The following is a 26,977-nucleotide window of genomic DNA, read 5'->3' on the forward strand; positions in this document are numbered from 1 at the left end:
CCTGCTGAATGGAGTAAAGCTTGATGCCCGTGCTGCGGTCCCAGATATTTATGAGGTCATCTAAGCCACTACTAATGACACAGGAAGTGGTACAGGTCAGGGAAGTGACATCTCCACGGTGAGCAAATGTATGACTGACCCTGCTACCTGTTAGTACATCCCACAGGCAGATGGCTCCATCTTGTCCTCCACTGGCCAGAACCATGGTCTGGGAAAAGAAACCCAAGGGAACTAGATCATTGGTAGAGTTTCTTTGCCCAAAAGGGTGTCCCCATCCCATTACTGCTTCCAAGGCCCAATAGCCTCACTTGGTGACAGCCTCACCTGGTCAATGTATACAGTTGTGATTGCTCCCGAGTGGCCCTGCAGGGTATAAAGGCAACACGAATCCTCCAGTCGGAAGACCTAGGACAGGGATGAGTAGGCTCTGGTCTCTGGAACCTTCCAAGTTACGTGTTTCAGCTAGAAAATGCCTTCCATCATTTCTCTAGGACTCCTCCAGCTTAACGCCCGCTTCTGCTCCCTACCCCTTTCCAGCTCACCAGTACCCAGAAATAAACAATACACACTCTTAGAGTATGGTCCTGGCTCCCCGTCACCAGGCGCCCGGCAGCAGCTCTCAGGGCTGTGATGGGTTTTTGGTGTGCACACGGCACTGTGTGGGTCAGATGACAGGCCACTGTGTTGCTGCTGCTGTACACAGATGAGGAAGGAGAACTGCCTCGCCCTGGGGTCCCTACAGAGGACAGGCTCAGTGAGCAGATTGAAAAAGCGTCTTGCAGACTCCCCAACCATGTGCAATGGCTGCTGCTCCCAGGCCCACTGACCTCTGAACTGCAGGGGGCTGAGGGATGTGTGGGTCTCCAAGGAAAAGAAATCAAGGGAACCATTAAGCCGAGCAGCTACAATCCTAGAAGAGAAAGACAAGAGACTAAGACCATGAGGAATACACAAAGTGCTACAAAAAAGATGCTAGAGCCGGGTGGTGCACGCCTTTAATTCCAGCACTCGGGAGGCAGAGACAGGTGGATCTCTGAGTTCAACGGTCAGCCTGGTCTACAGAGCGAGTTCCAGGACTACACATGTAACAAATTATGAGTTCCCCTGTAGCTGGGTCAGTTCTGAAGAAGGGGAAAAAGAACCCAGGGTGAGCATGTCATGGAGCCCATTAGGGGGCTGCAATATCATGACATAAATCAACTTTGACCTAAGTAATTAGTCTGCTTCTTTCCTTTAATTACATAAAGATTTCCTTTGCTCTCAAGGATTCTTAGACACAACGTGCAGGCAGAGGCAGGCATATGTGCCAGTGGCTCCTACAATCACAAGTCAGGTGAGGCTCTGAAATCTTGTCCCAGCAGAAGGCAGTGAACATTACAGCTTCTGCCCATGATCATCAAAATAGGCTCATCTGGGGATCCATGGTGCACAGGAAGGGCAGAGAGGAGAGCACGGTCACCAGGAACTTCAAATGTCAGGGAGCTCTTCCAGAGCTAATTTAGAGAACAAGCAGTGAGGAAGGATTTCCAACAAGCATGAGGAATAAGGTCAGCCAGGCTGCCAGTAAAATGAAGTAAATGTTCGTGCAAGTCCCAGTGATGGCAGCAGTCAAAATGGAGACAGCCAGAGTTCCTGACACCAACCTCCCACCCCCACCCTCCACTCCAGCTCAGATAGTGGAATCACTAATAGCCAGGAACCTTGGAAGAGCCACCTCCCTGGAGCAGGCAGGTGAACTGAGTTCGTAAACTCAGCTGAGGGTCAAAGCTCAGGAACAAGAACACCCTCCCCCGCCACCCCTGAGTTTCTATGCTGAAGTCCAGGATGGCATGAGGGCAGCAGCATGGAGAGGAGGAAGCATTTAGCAAATGCAGACTCAACAAAGATGATCTGAGCCCAGATGCAGTACATGCCTATAATCCCAACCCCTGAAAGGCTGAGGCATGAGGATTGCTTTATGGTTGGTCTGGGCTATATAGTGAGTTTGCACTGAGAAGTACCTAAATGAGGGCTGGAGAGATGCTGCTCTTTCAGAGAACCCGGGGTTGATTCCCAGCATCCACAGGGCAGCTCACAACTATCTACAGTTCCAGGACCTGGCACCCTCTTCTGGACTCTAGGCACCAGACATACATGTGGTGCACAGACACATATGTGCAGGCATAATACCTTTTTTTCAAAACAAAAAAAAAACCATTCTGCAGATTTTCTGCAACTGAGAGTAAGAGTGAAATATCCAGAGGGGTCAGCATTCACAGTCCAGTAAGAGACGCTGACTTAGACGGGTAGAAAGAAAACTCTGGAAGCTTCCCTTGTGCCTGGCCCTGCTGCAAACACTTCGCATCTCTAAAGTGGTTACCACCTGAACCACCCTCGATGGACAGGTATTAGAGACTGAGTGAATAGCTCAAACCCCACAGCAAGTGAAGGAAAGAGGCCTCAAGACCGTGACAGGCGGGTTAAGGCAAGCAGCCTGGCACTCTCACCTCCTGTCCAGGAAGACAAGGGCTGTGATGCCTGAGGAGACCTCCTCGCTGCTGCAGCAGAGCACCCCTTCAATGGCGTCCCACACCTGCGAGCACAGAGGCTGTGAACATCCACTCCTCGTTGGAACCCCCCAACTAGATAGATGTGAGCAGTCCCTTGGCCCACCTCTAGCCGGCCGCTGCTCCGCCCAACCACGATGAGGTTGCCTTGCAGCTCCAAGCTCCAGATAGAGCCGGCTGTGCTAGGGGCCCAGACCAGAGGAGGGGAGCCCTTCTCGGGTGCAACCCCCTCTTCTTGAGAAGCCTGGGGCAGCGGGGATCCCGGAGAGGGTGGGCGCAGGGCCAACATGCGCACAGCAGCCAGACCCTCCTCCTGGTACACACGCTGCACCAGACGGCTGAAGTCATAGCCAGAGTCCCTAGAGCGGCCACAGCCTGCCCGGTGCCGAGGCTCGGGCTGAGTGGGCTCTGGGGGCAGCTGCACCGAGAAGTTGGTGTCGATTAAGCAAGTGAGGTCTGGCTGGTCCCCGAAGAGGGAAGGCGGTGGAGGTCCTCGGGGGCGGTGCCGCAGCGGAGGGCTGTCCCCAGGCTCCTCGGAGCTAGTTTTGCCGCCATCGGACAACCTTTCCCAGTTCTCCTGAGCTTCAAAAGCTCCGCCTCCGCAGCTGTCCCGGCGTGGCCTGCCCAGGTTGAGGGGCCACAAGAATGAGCTGAGGGTTCCCTCAAGAGCAGGCAAGGGGCAGGGCCAACCTGTACTTACCCTGGGCGCGGGATGCGCGTGAGGCAGTCCCCGGTCTGTGCGTCCCACACGCAGACTTGGCCTGCCAGGCAGCAGCTCACTAGCAGCATCCCATCGCTAGCCAGACACTCGATGTCCTGCATGAGGGTGCTGTGTTGGCACAGGCCAAGGCCGTGACAGCCTGCTGCCCGCGGACCCCACCCCCCTCACCATGAGGTGCCCTCGCAGCACCAGCGGCACAATCTCCGTCTCAGGCGGCGCGTAGCCATAGTCATCGCAGGGCAGCTCTCCACGCCTCCGCCTGCCCGGACCACCACCGGGCTGCCCATAGTTTCGTGGGCAGAGCACCCGGTAGAGGCAGAGCAACAGCAGCACAAGGACGATGCCCGCTGCCAGGCCAAGTGCGGCCACCCTGCGCCGAACAGCAAAAGTGTGAGCAGGGTGCACCCCAATAGTGGCTTCACCCTGACCCAACTTCTTGCCTCATTGGGGCCTTACTTGTATAAGGTAACGTCACCATGGGCTTGTGTTCCACCTGGTCCCTTAGGTCCGGCCTCCCAAAGGCCAGCAGGCAAAGGTTCAGGTGGGGCCCAGGCACTGCGACCATCCTGAGGGTGCCGCCCCTCCAGGGCCTCTCGTGGATTCAGGCGCAGGGTGACAGGTATAACAGGGAGCAGGCTGATGTACCTGTGAGTAGGCAGTGGTGCACTGCCTCAGCAGGGAGGTCCTCCCAATGCAGTCTTCTCACTGCCTGCAACCCCTCCCCAAACCAGCTCTGGCAGCCCAATCTTGCGATTTTCAGACAGTGGCACCCTAGCAACCACCAATGGATCTCATTCTGCCCAGGGAAGAGGGGCAAGCAATCTTTAACTCCTGAGAACAGGGACTCAGGGTCACTCTTCCAGGTGTGTCTGCTGACAGCACCACCAGTTCCTGTATTGCTGCCCCAGAATTGTTACAACTATTTCAAATTCAATGCAGAATCAGACTAGTTTTCTCTCACCGAGTGGAGGAGATGCTCTGGGAATGGTGAGCGGATACTGGGAGAAAGGCTGATAGTTGGCATAGCTCAACTTACCTTTTGGCCAGTGTGATGTTGTAGTAGTTGAAGAGTGTGGGCCAGTGGCGGAAGGACAATTTCCTCCACAGCTCCTCATCCTCAGGCCCCCAAGTTACCTCTGGGGCTCGGTTGTCATGGACACCCTCTGCTGGAACGGCATGCTCAGGCAGCTCACCTGGCAATGTCTGGTTCTCTGGTAGTTTAGGAGCGTCAGGTGGGAAGATGGAGAAGGCAGGGTCCGGGTGGCTGGCAGGCAGCACTCCACTAGGCACAGGCATGGGGCCCAGGGAACCCTCACCCAGTGGGCTCTGTTCTGTCACCTGGGCAGCGAGGTAGGTGCGCAGCCCTGCTGGGTCTGTGTACACCAGGATGCCAATCCAAACAACCGTACCAGCCTGTAGTGGGGTGTCATGTGCTCAGTTGGGCCTTGTAGGCACTGGGCAGCCCCAGGCCCCAAGCCATCTTGGCTCTCGTACTAGAAGGACTTGGATGTGCAGGCAGGACATGACTCCCAATCTATATTTTCTTTGGTGTCCCCAAGTCCTCTCACTACCACCTGCTGACAATTGCCACTAGAGGCCTAGCTCCCTTGCCATGGCCAAGGATTGGGTTTTCAAGGCTAGAAATCACTGTCACTTTAGTATGACAGAACTTGCCCACATTCCCAGGTCAGCATGGTCAGAGGGACCAGCTGCCTGACCACCTGGAAATCTGCCGGAGGGCCTCAGTGTTACCCGCCTCTCCTTTCAGCTGCCCCCCACAGCCAGCACATTCCACTAGTCTCTGCTGCTTGCATGCTACATGGAGGATGTAACCATGACCCAGGAACCAGGAAAACAATGACCATGCAAAGTGGCTTCATCCTAGACAATCCCCGTACTGGGTCCCTCTAGAAAGACATCTCCTCCCTGCTGACCCTGGAGGTACTTCCCCAACAGACAGACCAGGAATTATTGGTCAAGTAGGAAAGGTGTATCAAATAGCTCAGGAAGCAAGGCTTTAAAGGACCACCCCTGGGATCTGAATGCTGTCCTCTGCAAGGCAGGACAGGGGTGATGGGTACCATGATGAGGCGCTGTGCCAGGCGGGTACGGGCCAGGAAATAGATGACACGCAGTCTTTTGGGGAGCCGCAGGTTTCGGAAGGAAGATGGTTGCAGTGTGATGGTGTGTGGTGTGGTCGGCCGTACAGTTAGCTGTCTCTCATAGCGTGTTGGCCTTCCCACAGGTTTGGCTGAGGGCAGGCAGGATTCAGGGGGCAGGCGCTTGTTCAGGTCTGCTAGCTGTTGAGGGCACAGAGATCAGGCCCCAAGTTGTTCAGAGGCTGCCTGCATGGGACTGCTGCCTCTGCCTGGGGCTACGCCCTCACTCAGAAGCTGTTTGAAGAGAGCAAGAACCAGGCAAGAGAGTGGGTAGGGCAGGCTCTGCCACTTACCTCCATCCGCCGAATGTCGATTGACAGGACAGTGGTGAAGAACAGCATCTGGAGGAAGAAGTCAGACACCAGGCCCACAACAGCGAAGAGGCAGAACTCCTGGAGTGAGAGCACACCAGAGGCACTGTGGGTACATGGCTGCAAGCCTGGACAGCAGGTCCCTCAGAATCAGCAGGGCACAGCAAAGACAAAGGAAAAATTCTTCAGCTAAGGGTCTGGTGACTAGGAAGATCAGGCTAGCAGCTCACTAGGGGCAGCAAAGAGCCTGTATCCCTTTCTCCAGAGTGGACTGAAAGGGTGCTTTTCCAGAAAATTCCAGTCCCTTGAGAAAGGCAGACCACCGAAGAGGCAGCATGTAAGCTGCTCCAGCTGAGAAAGGTACTGAGCCATTATGGCTAACATAGATAATGATAATGGATTAATATAAGTTACAAAGACTAATAAGAACCCTGACCTAATGGGCCAATCAGTTTATAACCTTATGGAGTCCTGTGTGTGATTTTTCTTTGGGCTTGCCGGTTGTGGGGTACTGAGTGGGACAGAAACCCCAACAAGCCGGCTCCCTCATGTTACACATAAGTGACCAATGCAACCCAGAAAACTTTAAGCCCACTAACAATGCTCCCTGTGAGCCCTTCTCCACACACAGGTTCTGACCTGCTTATGTGCCTTTCACACACACACACACACACACACACACACGAGTTGGCTGCCAAGAGGTAAAGCCTTGGGGTCTTACTTGGATGGCGGGCACAAGGGTGAAGTAGCCAATGAGGATGATGCCTAGTTCAGTTGCCATGTTCTTCATGATGGACCAGCTCTCACTGCTTAAGCCTGCAGGGGGGGAGGCCAGAGCATGGGTCAGTGCGAACCTACCTGTTTTACGTGGCCGCACCTGACCTTGTCGTCCTCAGAAGGACAGAAGCATGAAGAGGGCCTAGCCTCTAGGCAGCCATTCCACTCATGGCCAGACTCTAGGAGTCACCACCATCACACAGTTGCTGCAAAGGAAGGGTGGGGTGCAGCAGAACGCTCTGGCCATCAGAACAAAGGAGAAGCAGGGTGATAAGGTTAGAAAACCCAGGAAGAAAGCCCGGTACTGTCCACTGTAACCACATCCACTGCTGACCTGCTATCCTGTGTGCTGCACACACCAGAGCAATGGAGGAATGAACTGGGACTTCCTCACACTGTCCCCAAGGTCATGCTCCATAACTGTCTTATGATCAAGCCTCTGCATTTACAGTGTGTATGAGCTTACCAGAGACTTTGCCTCATCTTTCATAACCCCACAGCCAGTACAGTATGTAGCAGGACACACAAGTTCATCAGAAGTTGGTGGAATGCGCGCATAGCCAGTTTCTGGCTGTTCCTCACAGAAGTGAGCTCAAGATATGTGTCTCAAGAGATCAATCCCCTCTTAGCAGGGTATGGTGGCACACACAGGAAGCAGGGGCAAGAGGACCTCAGGGGCAGGAGGACCTCTCTGAGTCTGAGGCCAGTCTGGAATACATAGCAAGTTCCAGCCAGGGCTACAGTGAGACCTCTCTAGGGGGTAGGTGCAGGGCTGCTATTGGCTGGCTAGCTCTCTTTCTGACACATGGGGCATGACCAAGTATACTCTAAGGACTAGATGGTTCCTTGGGACATAAGCTAACAGGCTGGCTAATTACATAGTACCCTAAAGACCAAGGCTGTGTGGGTGCAAATGTATGCAAGCATGTATAGAGGTCAGAGGTCACACCAGCAGCCATCTACTTTGTATTTTGAGACAGAGTCTCTCATTGGTCCAAGGTTGAATAGGTTAAGCTGGCTGGCCAGCAACCTTTAAGGATCCCCCTGTCTCTGTCTTTCCAGTGTTGGGATTACAATTGTGTACCATTTTGTCCGACTTTGTACACAGGTCTGGGGATTGGACTGGGGCCCTCACGCTTGTGCAGCAAGCACTTTACTGTCTGAGTCATCACCACAGCCATAAAAGGAGTTCTGAGAGCTTCTTATCCCCTTGGGCATAAAGATAAAAGAATAGTCCATCACCCCAGTGTTACCTTGTGCAATCCGAAGCTTCACCTCGAGATCCACTGGGGTTGATACCACTGACTTGGTGAGCACCAACACATTCTCTAACCCAATAACCACCACCAGGTACGGGAAAATCTCACTGGGAACAGAGGAAGAGACAGGAAGGTGTTGTTGGTTCTTACCAGGCTTGAGCCCTGGGAGGCTGAGGGGATTCCAGCCTACAGCAGAGGCTGCCAAATGGCTCCTGAAGTACAGGGCAGAAGCCCTCTAATGTACCTCTATCCATGAGGCTTATCAACACAGTTTTTCAGCTCTGAGGCAGGCTCCAAAGCTTTGCCAAGGGGCCAGCTACCATGCCTGTCTCTTCTGCCCAGTGAAGAAGGGGGGACTAGAAGAGGCCCCCTTGAGAACATCATTGCCCCCACATCTAGACCACAGCTTTCTTAACCCTTCCCACACTAGACTCCAATGGTTGATGGAACAACCATCTCTAGGACCCTACACTCGTTACTCCAGCCCAAGATATTGACCTAAACAAAAGGGATGACCTAAATCCCTAACCTTTGCTGACACACTGTGTCTGGAGAAGAGCAATTGCTCCCACAGGGCATCCTGCTGCTGGTTGAACCTCTCACCCATTGGAAAAAGCTCTGAAAGTGACTCAGAAAAGGAAGCAGGCAGTTCAGGACACCAAACAGGAGCGACACAGAGCAGCTTTGCTGTACAGCTGCTGACCCCTGTCCTAGGCCTTGGGTCTCATATCTAACCCTGGGGAGAGAGTGGTTTTCCCCTACGACCCTGAGAAGCCAAGGTCAGGGCAGGCCAGTCTGTTGGTAACCACAGGCAGGCAGGGCCAGCCGCACAGACCAAAGCCTAAGGACAAATGCAGGGAAGGGTTGGACGAAGGTTTTCAGAGGAATGGGGAAAGTACTTCAGTGAAGGAGGCAGACAATATCCCCATAGACTGACAGCACAGACTCCACGCTTACTCTGACTGCACATTTAAATCTTTAAAAGGAAAGTCTTTCGTTATATTCATTTATGCATGTATGGATGTAGACATGAATGTACACACATTCTCTCCTTCTATAATGCAGATTCTAGGGATTGAACCCAAGTAATCAGGCTTGGTGGGAAGTGCCTTATCCACGGAGCCAGTCCTCTTTCAATAGTGAAGACACATACGCTTCTGTATCTCACATGCTCCCTGGACACAAGCCATTAGAAAGCAGTGTGAAGGGAGAGATGGCTCAGTGGTTAAGAGTACTGATTGTTCTTCCAGAGGACCTGGGTTCAATTCCTAGCACCCACATGTCAGCTCACACCTGTCTGTAACTCCAAGACCTGACACCTTCACACAGACATACATGCAGGCAAAATGCCAATGCACATAAAAGTAAATAAATTATTAAAGAAAAAGAAAGAATGCAGTGTGAGAGGCTGGAAAAATGGTTCAGCAGTTAAGTGTGCTTACTGCTCTTGTTTACTGAGTTCAGTTCCCAGCACCCTACATTTATCAACTCATCAACCCAATAACTACAGCTCCAGGGGCTCCGATGCCTTCTTCTGGCCCCCGTGGGCATCTGTACTCAGGTGTACATTTTCCTATCCCCCAACCCAACATATTAAAAACAATAAAAATAAATCTAAAAAATAAAAACACTGGGTGGTGGTGACCCATGGTTTTAATTCCAGCACTCAGGAGGCAGAGGCAGGTGGATCTATGTGAGTTTGAGGCCAGCCTGGTCTACAAAGTGAGTTCCAGGACAGCCAGGGCTGTTACCCACAAACCCTGTCCCAAAACCCAGCAAAACCAAAATAAATAAATAAATAAATAAATAACAGAAATGTGCATATGGATGTTTAAAATCTAAAGATTAACATCTATATATACAGATACCACATATATACAAACACAAATATTCTATACACAATGCATATGTATATATATGTACACACATAGACATGCACATAACTACATGTTTTGTGTATACACACATGCCATATTCACACACACATGCTTAAAGAGGAAGAATGTGTACCTCTTCAATGTCAAAAATAAGAAGAACAACAAACATCCAGTCTGATGGTCACCACTGGTCATCATCAGGCCCAGATGTGCAAGGGGCCTGATGGCTCACTCCAGCCCTGTGAGACCTACCCGCCATTGAGTGTGGGTGTCAGGCCGAAGAGAGTGCAGAGCCCCACAGACATGAGCAGGGAGCTAAGCACCGTGACCACAGCTGCCAGGGCGAGGCCCCACTTGGACTTGACCATGTCGATCTTGCCTACAGAGCAGAGAGTGCGCATCAGGGCAGTACCTCCCCAGTCCCTGGAAACCTCCTCAACTGAGCTCCTGAGGAGACTACGCTGACAAGTAGGGAAGAGAAGGCTCCTGTTTAACCAGAAGAAAAGGACAAGTACAGACACTTCTGGTCTCATGAACATAGCATACCTTTCGGGAGTTCTGACTCACAAAGTGTCTTTTCCTCAGAAACCCCTGAGAATCTATCGGGGAATGAAGTCCTGGTTTTAGTGATCACCAAATATGGTCTACATCTTGGCTCCAAGCCATCTCTAACCGCAAGGAAGTGTGTGTCATGGAAAAGCTCATTTGGAGACCTACGTGTGGAGAAGTAGATGTAGGCAAACAGGATGATATAGGTGGTCACGAGGGGGATGAGCTCTGCAATGCCAATCTCCTCTTTGAAGTGCACATGGACCAGGTTCTCTGCTCGCAGGCTGCAGTTGGGGCTGGGGTGCAGGAGCATGAGTCGGGTGCGTAGGCTGCTCAGAAACCTGTTGACAAAAAGTCCCTAGAGGGGCCCAGCAGGTCTCCTCTTCCCATTTGTGAAAGAAAGCTACTCTGTGCTGTCTCAACATCTCTCTAGTCTTCACAGACACTGAAAAGATGGTAAAACTGGTAAACCTCCTTTCCTGACTTATCACACAACTCCAGGTACCAAAGGCTCAGAAGAGCGTGTGAGAGGCACCTCAAGTCCCCTTGCCAGTTGTGGAGAACTGTGTGATAGCTCAGACAAGACACAGCTGCACGGAGTTCATCAGTCAGCTGAGTGAGGCACCTGCCCAGGACTTAGGAAGAAACCAGAGGAAACATCAGGCCACAGAAATTGTCAGAGCTGCCTCAGTTTCCTTGTTCTTAGTCAGGCCTGAAGGCCATCCTCATTCAAAAGATCAGATATAGTTCTTTGGTGTAAAGAACATAGACATTTCTATAGGAGACTTGGGGCCATGTTAATAGGTCAGAGAAGCAACCACTCAAGCTAAGTCCCAAAGAGCAGCTGGGAGCCCAAGCACCTTACTTGGCATGGTAGCGCTGGAAGACCAGGGTGATGGTATATGAGACCATCCTCTTCCTTGTGTAGAGGCTCACCCCACTGTACTTCCCAGGAACACCAAACAGCAAGTCTGTGGGCAGAAACCAGCAAGTACGTACATAGGAATGACAGTCCTGGGGAAGGGCAGGGCTTCCCAGGACCCCTTCCCTACATCACTCTTAGAAGCCGGGGTGGCCCCTAATATACCAGATCACCTGTTGAAGGACAGACAGCGCCCCCACACAGGCTCTCCCGACCCTGAGCACTGAGGGTACCTTTGAGTGTTGCTGATGTTTGCAGAGTTTTGGGCTCATGCTGATGAATGGTCCCAATGATGTCAGGGTCGGCATGGAATCGTTCCCAGTCATTCTGCCAGAAGTTCCCAGGGGACAACAGCAGGCAGCCATGTTCGGGAAGTAGGTTCCGGAGTTTCCTGAGGCCTGGCAGCAAGTCTGTCACCTGAAGGCAAACTTCCTCCAGGCTCTTGGTCCCTGAGCTGTGCAGAAGATGAGAGGAAGCCTCTGCCGTTTCTGCCAGCGCAGAGCCAACCCACTGCACTTATGGGACACCATCTGCCATCGGGCTCCTGTGCCCTGTTCCCCTGGATCACAGCAGAGCCTGACGCCTAGGGTACTGGGAAGGGCTTCCAAGTGCTCAACCAGGCCATGTACCTGCCCCGTCCTCAGTGGGCTCTGGCGCCCTAGAGTCCATCTCCTTCAGGAACGGCAAGTTAGCGCAAGAGCACGCAAAATCGCCACTACACACCTCTGCCAGTTTCAGTGGAGTTTTAGTTCATCAAGATTCTTATCAAAGCCATTAGTTAACTAAAACCTGATGGTGACAGTCTGTCAAGTCAACATGTTCCAGACCTCCAGGTAGGACTTGTTAATCTTAGCAGAGCCCCAAAGCAGGTAGGACTTGCTAATCTTAGCAGAGCCCCAAAGCAGGAGCCATGGGTATGCTGGTTCTGTTACCTCCCTATGGTCAGGTCCATTCAGGCTTACTCTGTGAGTTGTGAGGATACAGCCACAACATGCCCACAAGGACCCTGAGAACTGCAAAGCTGACTGGCTGCAGTAGTTAAGACTGAGGCATATACCTCCCTTTGGTACTCAGGGGTTTGGAGTCCCTGGGAGGAATACCTGTCTCTCAGCACATGGTTCCGGATTTCCTCCACCAGTTGGAACGCCCGGGACAGGGGTGATCGGAACACATCTACCGCCAGAAGATTTTTGTGCCAGGGAGACACTGATGACTTCACAAAAATCTGTTGGATGTATGCCACTGGGGCACCCACATACTGTAGAAGAAATAGGACAGGACAGAAAATAAGCATGGAACCATGCTCAATAGTTCACTGAGCATGAGCTAATGGGAAGCATACTAATGGACCAGGTATCAGGAAAATATGGTGGCCCCCACAAGTCACAGCAAAGCCCAGGTTCACTTTCTGTCACATGCTGGAATAACAACAGCTATGCCCCAAACACCCCCAATGGTCCTCGGCTACATTCACCCTATTACAACAGAGCTATCTGGACCACACTAGCAAGCCTAAATCATTTACTGTCTAGCCCTGTATAGAGAACAGCTGTTGGCTGCACCAGACTACAAGCTCCCAGAGGCATGTAGCAGCCTCACTGATACACAGGCGTTGCTCCACAGTGCCTGCTCTGTAGTGTACTTAAAAGACCAAGGCCTATTGCAGGCAAATGGATGGATCTAGAAAACATCATATTGAGTGAGGTAACCCAGACCCAGAAAGCCAAATATAGTATGTATTCACTCATAAGTGGCTTTTAGACATAAAGCAAAGAAAAACCAGCCTATAGTTCACAATCCCAGAGAATCTAGACAACAAGAAGGACCCTAAGAGAGACATACATGGATCCAATCTACAGGAGTAGAAAAATACAAGATCTGAGTAAATTGGGAGCATGGGGATCATAGGAGAGGGCAGAAAGGGAGGGGGAAGGGAGGAGACTGGAGAAAAATACATAGCTCAATAAAAACATGAAAAAAGTAAGAAATAGCTGGGCAGTGGTGACGCACGCCTTTAATCCCAGCACTCGGGAGGCAGAGGGAGGCAAATCTCTGTGAGTTTGAGACCAGCCTGGTCTATAAGAGCTAGTTCTAAGACAGGTGCCGAAGCTACAGAAAAATCCTGTCTCGAAAAACAATAAACAAACAAACAAATAAAAGATCTTTAATCCCAGCATTCAGGAGGCAGAGGCAGGAAGATCTGAGTTCAAGGCCAGCCTGGTCTACAGAACAAGTTCCAGCACAGTCAGGGTCACACAGTGAAACCTCGTCTTGAAAAACAAAACAAAACAAAAAGCAAGACCAAGTTTCTAGCTGGGTATGGTGATGCTTGATACAATCTAACACTGAAAGGCAGAGACAGGAGGATTGCCCCAAGTTTGAGGATTAGCCTGGTTTACACAGCAAGTTCTTTGCCAGACTACTTAACAACAAAGGGTTGTTTTTTTTTTTGATATTTATTGAGATCTACATTTTCCTCTGCTCCCCTCCCTGCTTCTGCCCTCCCCACTTCAACCCTCCCCCAAGGTCCCCATGCAAACTGTCTTAAAAAAACAGCAAACAAACACAAGTTTTCAATCCCAGCTCTCCAACTCTATGGTGTTAGAAGCACTTCTGACCTCCCTAAGTTCCAGGCTCCTCACTGTGAAAGAAAATAACAGCGCCCACCCTGCAGCATCCAGATGTGTGCTTACCTCACTCACCTGCCCATCTGCAGAGGTGGGGTTTTAACAGAAACACTAGCACTAAACAGCAGGGGTATTGTTCTTTCTGACCCTACGACAGTGCAAGGATTACTCGGGCAGTCTCCTAACGAAACAGGGGACCACAGTGTCTCAGACTTGACTCTCACTAAATGTTGTACTTTTCTCACTAGAACCTGGCGCATGCCTCCTAGTGCAGGCCTGTCTCACTCCCACAGCATGCTGGCTAGCAGTTCCATAAACTCCTGGCAGAATGGATGCTGACATCACTGAGACCAAACCCCAAACTGCAGATGAGAGAGCAATCCCATGTGCAATTCCTGGTGACAGAAGTGCCATGGAACATTCCTAAAGTGTGCTCAGCACAGCTGAGCAGCTATGAGAATGGAAGGTGGGCAGGAGAGGGGCAGGGAGCGCGTCTGAGGAATACGGGACATTGAGAGAAGGAAGGCCTGGACAGTACAAAAGAATCCTGGAAGGCAGTCAGGACAAGTGAAAGGCCAACCTGGAAAGCTGGTTGAACCTTCTGGACTTTAAATTAATGACAGAGAAAAGGCCAAATGTCCCTGAGATGCAGGGGATACTTAATGAAAGCAAGGTCCTGGAGAGACTTTCCTGGAGGTTCAATGGCAACTAGAGGCAGAGGCAGAGGCAGAGGCAGAGAGACGGGCAGGTTAGAGGGCGCTGTTTTAAAGCCAAAGCCTGCCTTATTCAGGGACTGCACAGGCAGACAAGTGGACAGAGGGAAGGCCACTGAGCCATCTCCTGGGCTCAAAGGAACAACGTAGAAGCAAAGTTCATGAAGCTCAGTTTACTTTGGTTGAGGCAGGGTCTGAGACAGTACTAGCTGGCCTAGAACTTGTAGCAATCCTCCTGTCTCTGTTTTCCAAGTGTTAAGATTACACATAGGTGCTACTGAGCTGGCTGTGAAGTCGTTTATGATACTAGTTTAGGGAGGACTCTGACCCACACAGAGCTTCCTTGAAGCTGCCACCAAACACCTGGTTGGAACTGGCTGCCACAGGTTCTGACGTGAAAGCACTTCACGGACTCAACACACTTGCCTGACAGAAAGAAGCCTCTTCCCAGGGACTAAGAGCTTTAAGAGGAGACTTATTCTGGGATCATCCCCAAACTTGTGAAGGGCACAGCACCCTCATGGCACCATTGTAGTGCTATTTCATTTGTATTTTAATAAACAAAGCTTGCCTGAAGATCAGAGTGAAACAGCCACTCTGGTCAGCCTTACAGACCAGACCTTTAATCCCAGTAGCCACACTAGTTTGCCATAGAAACCAGACAGTAGTGGTACACACCTTTAATCCCAGCACTAGATAAAATGAGAAGAACACAGGATGATGATGGTGGTGGTGGTGGTGGTGGTGGTGGTGGCGGCGCCGGCGGCGGTGCACGCCTTTAATCCCAGCAGTCAGGAGGCAGAGGCGGGCAGACCTCTGTGAGTTCAAGGCCAGCCTGTTCTATGAGAGCTAGTGGTAGGACAGTTAGGGCTGTTACACAGAGAAACCCTGTCCAGAACTAGTGCCCCCCCCCCAAAAAAAAGACAGGAGAAGACAGCTCTCAGACATAGTCTCTTTCTAAAGATTCCTGAAGGTAGGATTGCCATTTCGGAATGAGGTAAAGGTAAGAGCCAGTAGCTGATTGTTTTGCTTTTATGACCTTCAGGTTGAACCCCAATATCTGTTTCTGGGTTTTATTAATTGTGCTACACACCATGGAGCTTCCAGACCCAGGCTTAACCCTACTGCATTTCAGACAGCACTTCTGCTCACCGCCTTTCTCAGCCTCTGCACCTCTACCCTCACTCCCAAAGGATCTCCACTACTGACCCTTCAGTCCATTTCCAGGCTAAGCGCTCATACCCTTCTACTACACCTCCATCTTCCTTCACACCCAGAATCACGTGGCCCTTTACTTCCTCATTGTTTGTTTTGTTTCTAAACAAGTAGCCCTGGCTGTGCTGGAACTCACTCTGTAGACCAGGCTGTCTTCAAACTCAGAGGTCCTCTTGCTTTGCCTCCTGGGTGCTGAAGTAAAGGCATGTGCCACCACCACCACCTGGTTTGGGACCAGTATTTCAAAAGAGGACTATTAACTACAATTCACATCTGGGTCAGGTTTCAGATGTTTTATTAGTGCCCCATTCCCCAAATTTATCCACATTTCTTCTTGGAAGTATATTGATATAAACACCATCATTCTTTTCATGGGAAGGTAGTAGGATGGCTTTCTATGTAGTTCAATTTATCTGTTTTGTGGGAGAGGGTCTTACTATGTAGCTTTGGCTGGCCTCAGATTTGTAGTTCTCCTGAGTACTAGTATTACGAAGGTGCAACACTGTGCCCCCCCTTCCACCATATTTCTATAGAAATGTGTTGTTATCCTGTTTGCCCTAGACAACTGTCTCCCTTAGTATCCCAATTCTGGGTAACCCACAGCTCCTGTGCTTTCATTCTCTGGCTGGAAGCCTTTGCAGACAAACCATGTTGACAGGCCTCCTGCACAGACTCATTCTTCACCTGACCTGGGTCCCCTTGGCTGGGTGGTTCTTGACTCATATCCACTAACTTCTATCTGAACCTTCTAAGAAGGTGCTCCACATTCTTCTTCTAGTTCTTACAAGATCTTGGCTCAGTCATCATCTAATGTGACCTCAAGTTCCCTATCTGCGCATCAATATTCTGTCACAGTGGCAGCTATCTACAATCCTAGACTGGTTTGGAAGCTTCCAGAAACAGACCCTGAAACCACCAGTTCATCTGGAAGATACAGGAAACAGGGAGGGGAGGCAGCCAGCAAGGGACCTAACAGAGTCATTCTCTTGTTACAGACAGTAAGGGCTGTTCTAAGGACAGGGATTCTCAGACACCTCAGGCCTCTAGACCAGAGATCTTCTGAACAAGAAGATGCAATGTTGGTGAGAAGGCAGGCAGTAACATGTTACTGAAGATGAGGTGTGGCCCATCTACTGTACAGTAAGCCTATTCAGTGGAAACGGGTTCTCTTAACAACCCTATCTGATGTAGCAGATGAAGAATGGTACCCTACATGTGTGACAGTGGATGCAAAAGTGTTCATGGAACAGAGACCCTTGACAGGGGTAGGTACTCTCTAACATGGCCTGGCACCCCAATAAGCAACACCTTCTGGAGCTCATGACCTTGTGCTCCCGCCCCCTTAAGAGAATGCTAGATCTGCTGATTTACTTCTGACAGAATACAGCTAAAGCAATGCACCTTTGAATTTAGGTTATTGAACACTGTAACAATTCCCCTCTGTTGTCCTAATACCTGGTGAAACAAGACATCACGTTAGCCATTCTGGAAAGGGCATTTGGCCAACACTCAGAAAGCAACTAAGAGGCCTGTAGGAAACCTGCAGCCAGCCAGTCATGTGCGTGAGTGTGGAAGCAGATCCCGAGCTGAATCCTGAGGTGCCTGACCTGGGCTGGACAGCTGTGTTGTGAAAGATACCTAGATAAGAGAACCAAGGCCAGGACAGTTGAGGGAAAGTCTAAGGTCACACAGCTGATAGGGAGCAGAACCAGCTCCCTATTAAATCCCCAAATTTATTTCCTCTTCTACAGCCAACCTGCTCAGATAATGCTGAGCAATCTTGACATGGGAGAAAAAGCCCATAGCAGTATGGGACAAGAGTTGGGGTCCTGGGAACCAATGGCATCCTGGCCACCACTGTTTATAGCAGGAGGTCTCTGCCTAGATCTTCTCTATGCCCAGACTTAGGCAGACACCACAAACTCTACAATGCTAGCCTTGGAAGCCCAGCATGGAACAAGGCTGTACGCCTCTGGGAACCTGCAGATTGGTCTGTACAAAGGCCTGCTGGGGACTGGGGCAAAAACATTCCCATTTCCCTAAGAGGTAAAGCTCAGAGCACCAAGAAAGCTGCTCGATCGAGGGTAGGCATTCAAATGCTGGAGTTCTCAGGTTTCTACTTCTTTTAAAACCCATTTTCTATCTTAAATTTAGTTTTTCCTTCATAAGTAAATAAAACTACCTAGATTCAAATTCTAGCACCACCACCCCTGGCTGTGTGCTAGGGACGAGGGTCTATGGGCTCTCCAAGACTCCAGGTCTTACTACTTAGGGGAATAAGAATAAACCACCCAGTCCAAATCAGGTCCCTCTGTATGCCAATCAAAATAACAGATGTGAGTCAAATCTAGTAGAGCACCAGAATGAAAACATTATTCCCTGGAATTATAAAAACTGGATTTGGCATCCCAGGCAGTATCAACTCAGCCTACTGGCCCCTACAAGTTCATTAAGGCTGATTTCTTTACCACCATTTTCAATGTCATTCTTTTAAAAAAGCCAACAGTGTTTAAGTGTATGAATGTTTTGTCTGCATGTGGGTTTGTGCACCACATATGTGCCTAATGCCCTTAGAAGTCAGAAGAGGGCACCTGATCCCCTGGAACCAGAGTTCTAGGATTCAAACCTGGGCCTTCCATAAGAGTAGTAAGTGTTCTTAATTGCTGAGCCATCTCTCTAGCCCATATCATTCCTTTTTTTGTTTTGTTTTGTTGTTTCAAGACAGGGTTTCTCTGAAGCTTTGGAGCCTGTCCTGGAACTAGCTCTTGTAGACCAAGCTGGCCTTAAATTCAGAGATCCAGCTGTCTCTGCCTCCCGAGTGCCTGGATTAAAGACGTGGGCCACTACTGCCCCCGTGAAACCTTTACTTAGGCATCGGTGGTATGTAAAACATTGGCATTTATGTAAATCTCACTGAAGGCAACTTCCAAAGCACAGCAGGGTAAGCACAGAGAAGAGCAGGATCCACGTGTGCAAGGCAGTTTGGACAGGTTTCCTGAAGAAAGAACCACTGATGTGAGGGTGGGCCTAAGGCATAAACACCTAGTTTACCTTACAAGCAATCCAAGCATACAAATCTTCCTTTTCTCCTCTCTGCTCACACTAGTCAGACCTGATCTACTGTGACAGCCACAAACATTTTCTGAATGTTAATGGTGGGCCAGGCACTGCACTAAGCTTGCATTCTCTCATTTATTCCTTATGACAATGTACAACACAGGTATAATTATCACCCTTGCTTTATGAACATGGGACGAAGGCACAAAAGCCGTTTGCCCAAGGCCATGCACTGGGAAATGAAAGTCTCTACTGTTCCGGCTTTGTTCTTCTTTCTCTGTAACCAAAACCCTCTACCCAGAGGGAACTGCCCCTTGCCAATCCTACAAAGTCATAGGTCACACAAAGTCTAATACAGAGTGGGCTGAACTCAGATCAAGATCCTGGTGAGGATGATTAGACTCTATGAAGGGGCTGGAGCAATGACTTAGTGGTTATGAGCACTTGCTGCTCTTTTAGAAAACTAGAGTTCAGTTCCCATGTTGGGAAGCTCACAAGCGCCTATGACTCTAGCTCTGGGAGATCTGACACCTTCTTCTGGGGGCAGGCAGACAGGCATGCACGCGCACACATACACACATACACACACACACACACACACACACACACACACACACACACACACACACGCTCTCACTTCTCTGCCCTTTCCTCTGCTTCCTGTCATGAGATGAACAAGCTCCTCCACCACTCTGCTTTCACCATGACGTCCTGCCTCATCTCAAACCCAAAGCAATAGTCACATAAACTTGGACTGAAACATCTGAGAACATGGACCATGCCAGGCCACCAAGGGCTTCTCTTAGCTTGTGACAGTTTCTCAGACTTTTCTTGTTTGTGGTGGCCTTGGAAGCTTTGTGGAGTGCTGATCAGGTATTTAGTAGGGAGTCCCTCAACTGGGATGGCTTGATGTTTTACTCAGTAGACTAGAGCTATACATCTGGGAGGAAGACTCTAGAGGTAACTGGTTCTCTTCAACCTCCATCACTTTCTGAGGACTTGCCTGCCAAGTTCTCTACTGCACATATTCTTCCCTGCCTGTGCTCTGTGGAAGGAAGTCTCTAGACACTTAAGAAGCAGAGGAGTTGGGTATGGTGGAACATGCCTGTATTTCAGTACTTGAGAGTTGACTGCAGAAGAATCAGGAGTTCAAGACCAGCCTCAGCTACACAGCAGGTTGAGGCCATCCTAGGCAACATCAAACCTTATTTTTTTTAAAAAAAAAAAAATATGTGTGCCTGCAGAGGCCAAAGGGTGTGGATTTCCTGGAACAGGAGTTAGACATGGCTGTGCACTGCCTAATGTGGGTGTTGAAATAGAACTCAGGGACTCTTTAAGAACAATAAGCACCCTTAACCACTGACCCTTCCTCCAGAGTCCTCCCTCCACCGTGTCATTTCAACATAACTTCAAATTTTAAAAATCTTTGTCTTATCTCCACACCAGGGTGAGATCTCAAGGATTAGCACCTTGTGTAATGCTGGCATCCAGGCATGCCTGGCCCACCCCTTAGAGACCTGGCAGAGTGCACCACCCCTGAGTGTGTGCCCAGTTACCGCAGCCTGCTGTGTGATCTCTGTGCACTGCACTGCACTCCTCCCTTTAAAAGGCAGAACCTCGCTCACTTCCTCTCTCTCCCTCCCCCCACAAGGCCGCTCTGCTCTCCCTTTCTCTCTCCCCTCTCCTCCCTCCTCCTCCCCAATAAAACTCTCCACATGAGCACCGCTGTCTGCATGGCTTGTCTCTCTCTCAATGGTCATAGGGCCCCTTGGCTCCAACCCAAGGCTGCCACCTGCCATTTTTAAATTATAACACCTTGAGCTGTCTCCATAGCATCCTGGTTTATCCCATGTAGTGGTCTGCCAGAAAATGGCCCTATTAGAAGTGGCACTATTAGGAGATGTGGCCTTGGATAAAGGGTGTCACTGTGGAGGCTGGCATTGAGGTCTCTTTTTCTCAAGCTTCCCTTAGTGTGATAGACAGTTGCTCCTGTTACCTGCACGATGTAGCACTCTCGCCCAGTGGTGGTGGTGGTGGCTGCACACCTTTAATCCCAGCACTCAGGAGGCAGAGGCAAGCAGATCTCTGTGAGCTCGAGGTCAGGCTGGTCTACAAGAGCTAGTTCCAGGACAGGCTCCAAAGCTACAGAGAAACCCAGTCTCAAAAAACCAAAAAAGAAGAAGAAGAAAAGATGTAGCATTCGCAGGTCCAGCATCACATCTGCCTGCATGCTGCCAAGCTCCCTTTCATGATCATAATGAACTCTGAAACTGTAAATGAACCATCCTCTTTTAAATGTTTTCTTTGTAAGAGTTGTCATGGTCATGGTGCCTCCTCACAGCAATAGAAACTCTAACTAAGATAGCACAAAGGCAGGAGCGGAGCAGGAGGAAGACGAGGCTGTAGCTCTCTGGTGTGGATGGGTGGTGGCTGCTGTGTATGTCCCAGTGCCTAGGCCTTCAACTTTTTCTCCAGTAGCCATAATGTGTCCTGTTTGGCTGGGTGATGACATCAGCAACAAAGGTAGGTGCCCTAGGGACAGGGTCTGGAATGAATTTATCATCCTCTAGATTTGCTGCTGCACAAACACAGTGCTAAAGCTCCTCCTGCCACTGTGGGGAAGATGGAGATGAGACTGGTCCCAAGGGGACAGATCTGAGAGGTGGATTCCTGAGGACCTGGCCAGGTAGTGAGTGCACAAGGCCTTTCTGTCTAGGAGTTACGCAAAGTGAAGTCTTTCTTTTTCACTCATTCTGCTTTGAGTTGGGTTTTCTGTTTTGGGTTTTTTGTTTGTTTGGTTGGTTGGTTGGTTGGGTTTTTTTTGTTGTTGTTTGGTTTTTTGAGACAAGGTTTCCCAGTAGCTAATGAAGCCAGTCCTGGAACTCACTCCAAGACCAGGCTGGCCTCGATGGGTTTTCTGTTCTTTATAACTGAAATGGTTCTTACACTCTATTGTGGACTTCTGTTCTTATCCATAGCCACACCTTGTGTGTAACTTGAGTCACCTTGTGTGGTAACTCATATAATATTGGACCACAGCACCAAGCCCCAAGTCTCCTTCATTACTCAGGGACAGAGCTTGTAAGAGAAAAACTAAATATTATCTAACTGTTTAGACCTTAAAGTGCTCTGCACATCTGTTCATTGCCACCACCCAAGGCCAATGAAAGGGACTAAGGGAAGCCCACAAGTACACTGACCATGTACAAACAGGCTCACTGAGTTCTACTAAGGGAAGCCCACAAATACACTGACCATGTACAAACAGGCTCACTGAGTTCTACTAAGGGAAGCCCACAAGTACACTGACCATGTACAAACAGGCTCACTGAGTTCTACTAAGGGAAGCCCACAAATACACTGACCATGTACAAACAGGCTCACTGAGTTCTACTAAGGGAAGCCCACAAGTACACTGACCATGTACAAACAGGTTCACTGAGTTCTACTAAGGGAAGCCCACAAATACACTGACCATGTACAAACAGGCTCACTGAGTTCTACTAAGGGAAGCCCACAAATACACTGACCATGTACAAACAGGCTCACTGAGTTCTACTAAGGGAAGCCCACAAGTACACTGACCATGTACAAACAGGTTCACTGAGTTCTACTAAGGGAAGCCCACAAATACACTGACCATGTACAAACAGGCTCACTGAGTTCTACTAAGGGAAGCCCACAAATACACTGACCACGTACAAACAGGCTCACTGAGTTCTACTAAGGGAAGCCCACAAATACACTGACCACGTACAAACAGGCTCACTGAGTTCTACTAAGGGAAGCCCACAAATACACTGACCACGTACAAACAGGCTCACTGAGTTCTACTAAGGGAAGCCCACAAATACACTGACCACGTACAAACAGGCTCACTGAGTTCTACTAAGGGAAGCCCACAAATACACTGACCACGTACAAACAGGCTCACTGAGTTCTACTAAGGGAAGCCCACAAATACACTGACCACGTACAAACAGGCTCACTGAGTTCTACTAAGGGAAGCCCACAAATACACTGACCACGTACAAACAGGCTCACTGAGTTCTACTAAGGGAAGCCCACAAATACACTGACCACGTACAAACAGGCTCACTGAGTTCTACTAAGGGAAGCCCACAAATACACTGACCATGTACAAACAGGCTCACTGAGTTCTACTAAGGGAAGCCCACAAGTACACTGACCACGTACAAACAGGCTCACTGAGTTCTACTAAGGGAAGCCCACAAATGCACTGACCACGTACAAACAGGCTCACTGAGTTCTACTAAGGGAAGCCCACAAGTACACTGACCACGTACAAACAGGCTCACTGAGTTCTACTAAGGGAAGCCCACAAATACACTGACCATGTACAAACAGGCTCACTGAGTTCTACTAAGGGAAGCCCACAAATACACTGACCATGTACAAACAGGTTCACTGAGTTCTACTAAGGGAAGCCCACAAATACACTGACCATGTACAAACAGGCTCACTGAGTTCTACTAGTCAAGAAACAGCCAGAAACTAAGACTACTCTGCTGGGACCTAGGTATCATCAGTTCAATATATAGTAGAACCATGTATTAAGCAGTTAATGATGGTAAAATATTTACATCAAGAAGATCCCATTGTGAACCAATGGCCAACCTGGGACATAGAACACAAAATAGTTTCTTTACTTAAAAAACAAAACAAAACAACAACAACAAAAAACTTTTCTCGGGCTGGAGAGATGGCTCAGTGGTTAAGAGCACTGACTGCTCTTCCAGAGGTCCTGAGTTCAATTCCCAGCAACCACATGGTAATAAGATCTGGCACCCTCTTCTGGCATGCAGGCATACATGGAGGCAGAATGTTGTATACATAATAAATAAATCTTTAAAAAAAACAAATTTTTCTCTGTGTTGCCCTGGTATCCTGGCTCTCTCTCTGTAGACATACTGGCCTCGAAGTCACAGAGATCCTCCTGCCTCTGCTCCTGGGATTAAAGGAGTGCACCACCACCTGGATTCAAATATATGCATGTATGTGCCTGCATGAGTTTACGTGCACCATGTGTGAAGGTTCCCTCAGAGGCCAAAGTGCATCCCATCTCCCGGAACTAGAGTTACAGATGATTGTAAGCCACCTGATGTGTGTCTAGGAACCAAACCTGCTAGGAAATCTTTGACCACTGAGCTATCTCTCTAGCCCCAGTGAACACGCTTTCTCTGACCACCACAGGCACAGTACTGGTGAGCACAGAAAATTCCTCATCGACGAAATGTATAACTGTAACACACCTCTCTTAACAGGGTGTCCTAGTTCAACAACAGGAGAGTCAAACTCCTAACTAGTTAGCTGGCATTAACCAGAAAGGAAATGGAAAGAAGACGCTGTACTGTCAAGAGGTGGAGAAGAGCTCTGTTCCAAACTTTGTTTTTCCTCAAAAACCCAGCGAGCCCAGCACCAACCTATGCACAACATAGGATGGGCAGGCACATAAGCACTACCATGTCCTTACTCGGCAAGATATCCATACATGAGCTGGTCAAGCTTATGAGCTTTGCATAGTGAGTGTAGAGATCACATTGAGTGGGGTCCCAAGTGCGAGGTCTTTGACTAGAGAGACTTTTTTTTTCTCAATCAAAACTCATCCAGTGACAATAGTACAGTCCAGCTGGCTAGGACTGGAGAACAAAGAATTCTAACCCCACATTAATCCTTGGAAATTAAGTAACTGAGGCACTTAATTACTTTCTGGGTCCCAACCTTCCTTCCTGTTTAATAAATAAGTAGAACCTGTACTTTTTAAACCACCTGATTGGATCATGAAGATAAAAACACCTAACTGATCAGAAAATGAGGCAGACTTTGCAATAACCAGACAGTGTTGGGGTTCTGATGCTAGAATATTCTGGAGATGCTCCGCTGTTCTGCTGACTACCTAGGATCAGGAGACGGCATGTTATCTGGTCCCTGCACATGCTCTGTGAGTAAGCCAGGTATGACCAAGGTCAGCTGGCCACCGATAGGATAACTGAAAATCCTAGTTCTTCTAGGACACTCACACTTGGCATCACTAAATATGTTCCTTCAATAAAGGTTACTCATTACACGCACAATTAAATACTTCTGGTGCCTTCGTAAAGCAGGCGAGTACATGAATGCACTAATCTGAAGCTGACCACTCTCACTGTCATTTGCAGAGTCTGGCTCCACCAATCAGCTCTCTGCTAGGGCTCTCCTCAGTGACAAGCTGAGCACCTACCCACTCTGGCTGCTCACTGGGCTCTCCTTGTTTGTGGTCAGAGTCCACAGGCGGGGGTGAGTAATCCTTCACAGGAGTAGAGAATTCCACGGGTCCCGTTCCAGGCAAGGGGAGCTTCAGCAGAGGGTAGCTGGGGAGAAGGGAAAGGAGGGAAGAATGAGGACATCCGAGAGGCAGAGTCTGCTGTGAGGTGGTGGCGACACAGGAGACGCTGCAGTTCCAACTGCAGTCCCTTTCCTAGAAGTATATAAGAACATTTACTGACCATAAAATTTCAGAGCTGAAATTCAGAAGTCACCTAGATCAGAATTTTTCAAATTTATTTTAGTCACAAAGCCTACAAGGAAACCCAACTAATATAACAGGCTGGCTAAATGTTTCCTGATATTTTAGACAAAATGCTAAAAACATTAAAACCTTGTCAATCAGATACAGGATAATAAAAAAAAAAAACTAGGGGGAAGAATACAAATCCAGGGGAATTCTGATTCAGATAATTGAGCAACTGTTCTGTTTTATTAAAGGGATACATCACAAAAATTATGAAAGACATAGATTATACCAGTCCATGTTGACAGAAGTTAATGGACTCATCACATGGTCTCATGTCAACAAGTTAAATAGATGTGTATAATGTTTCAAATCTCATTTAAAATTTTTTATCTATCTATCTATCTATCTATCTATCTATCTATCTATCTATCTATCTATCTATCTATCCAGGGTTTCTCTGTGTAACAGCTCTGGATGGCCTCGAACTCACTTTGTAGACCAGGCTGGTCCCAAACTCACAGAGATTTCCCAAGTGCTGGAATTAAAAGCTTCCAGCCTAAAATCTTTTTAATATTCAGAAGTAATTTGTATAACAGGGTTGAGGCAAGAAGGTGGCAATTATGAGGCCTTCCTATGCTAAGATACTGAGATGCTATCCTGAAAAATAAGCAAACAAAAAAGGAAGCAACTTACATAGAGTATAATGCACACACTTTGTGTACAGAGCACTGAGTTCTCATTTATGCATCTGTGTGACTAATCACTATCTAGATCAAGGCACAGAACATTACCAGAACCTCAGAAGACAGACCTGAGTCAACACACACCCCATGACCTCCAAAAACAGTAACTACAGCCTCTCCCACTAGAAACTCAAGTTACTGTTTTCATTTGTTTTTGGTGCTGTAAGTCAGTGGTAGAGTGTTTACCTAGCATGTATAAGGCCTTATGTCAACCCCTAGCACTACAAAAAAAAAAAAAAAAAAGCTACTGAGAATAAGGCTATGGAGGCCGGAGAGCTGATTCAAGAGTAAGAGTTCAGCTCTTCCAGAGGAACTGAGTTCAGTCCCCAGCACTCTTTTGGGTGGCTCACATTCATCTGTAACTTCAACTCCAGGGGACTTTCTGATTTAGACCAGCACCCAAACAAGTGGCATACACTCATGCAGACATAAACAAACATAAAAATAAAAATTTTATAAATAAAAAAGCTTGCTAACCACAGCTTTAGAAAAAAATAAAACAAGGTCATTACAATCACTGATATTTGTTTTGAAATAAAATCTTCCTATGTAGCCCACACTGGCCTTGAACTCACTATCTGTTAGCATCCTAGATGATGGGATTTATAGGTGTGTACTACCACGTCTGGCTGGCTGGCTGGGTTTTTTTGTTGGGTATGTTGTGTATGTGTGTATGGTGTTGACGTTTACGGTTCTTGAGTTTTGGTTTACACATCTATTTTGCAATCTACTTTTAATTTTAGGCTATGAAAGCAGAAGCTTGGGCTACACAGCACAACCTTCTGGCAAAGACCAAAGAAGAGGAAAACATCTCTGAGAAAATGAGGGTCTGCTTTCCTCTATAGCTGTCATCCTGCAATAAGACATGTCTAACCTAGGGGAAAGGAGCGGGCTAGAGGGAAGTCTCCTTGGCAGAGATCTGTGTATAGTTCACTTTGCCTCCTTTCTGGATGTGGCTTCCTGACCGCCCAGTCCAGGCAGTTCTTT

General features: G+C 48.8%; 1 protein-coding gene across 5 annotated transcripts in view; it reads right to left on the reverse strand.

The window, feature by feature from the left end:
• Nucleotides 1-26,977, reverse strand: part of Scap (SREBF chaperone) — a 68,101-nt gene that overhangs the window by 482 nt on the left and 40,642 nt on the right. For 4 of the 5 annotated variants that reach the window (XM_048423625.3, XM_085688902.2, XM_087905222.1 and 1 more), the window contains 20 exons: nt 24,975-25,104; nt 12,222-12,379; nt 11,355-11,575; nt 11,065-11,170; nt 10,368-10,540; nt 9,903-10,029; nt 7,768-7,880; nt 6,459-6,553; nt 5,720-5,818; nt 5,349-5,567; nt 4,304-4,680; nt 3,724-3,912; nt 3,436-3,637; nt 3,247-3,362; nt 2,653-3,166; nt 2,487-2,572; nt 828-910; nt 570-736; nt 325-405; nt 2-208 (listed from right to left, as the gene is read on the reverse strand). In XM_048423625.3, coding sequence (XP_048279582.3) covers nt 2-208; nt 325-405; nt 570-736; nt 828-910; nt 2,487-2,572; nt 2,653-3,166; nt 3,247-3,362; nt 3,436-3,637; nt 3,724-3,912; nt 4,304-4,680; nt 5,349-5,567; nt 5,720-5,818; nt 6,459-6,553; nt 7,768-7,880; nt 9,903-10,029; nt 10,368-10,540; nt 11,065-11,170; nt 11,355-11,575; nt 12,222-12,379; nt 24,975-25,104 — 3,463 coding nt within the window. The remainder of the gene's footprint in view (nt 1; nt 209-324; nt 406-569; nt 737-827; nt 911-2,486; nt 2,573-2,652; nt 3,167-3,246; nt 3,363-3,435; nt 3,638-3,723; nt 3,913-4,303; nt 4,681-5,348; nt 5,568-5,719; nt 5,819-6,458; nt 6,554-7,767; nt 7,881-9,902; nt 10,030-10,367; nt 10,541-11,064; nt 11,171-11,354; nt 11,576-12,221; nt 12,380-24,974; nt 25,105-26,977) is intronic. The other variant, XM_087905223.1, reaches the window with a different exon arrangement.

Source organism: Myodes glareolus, chromosome 4, assembly GCF_982192425.1.
Source record: "Myodes glareolus chromosome 4, mMyoGla1.1, whole genome shotgun sequence".
NCBI classification, from domain to species: domain Eukaryota; kingdom Metazoa; phylum Chordata; class Mammalia; order Rodentia; family Cricetidae; genus Myodes; species Myodes glareolus.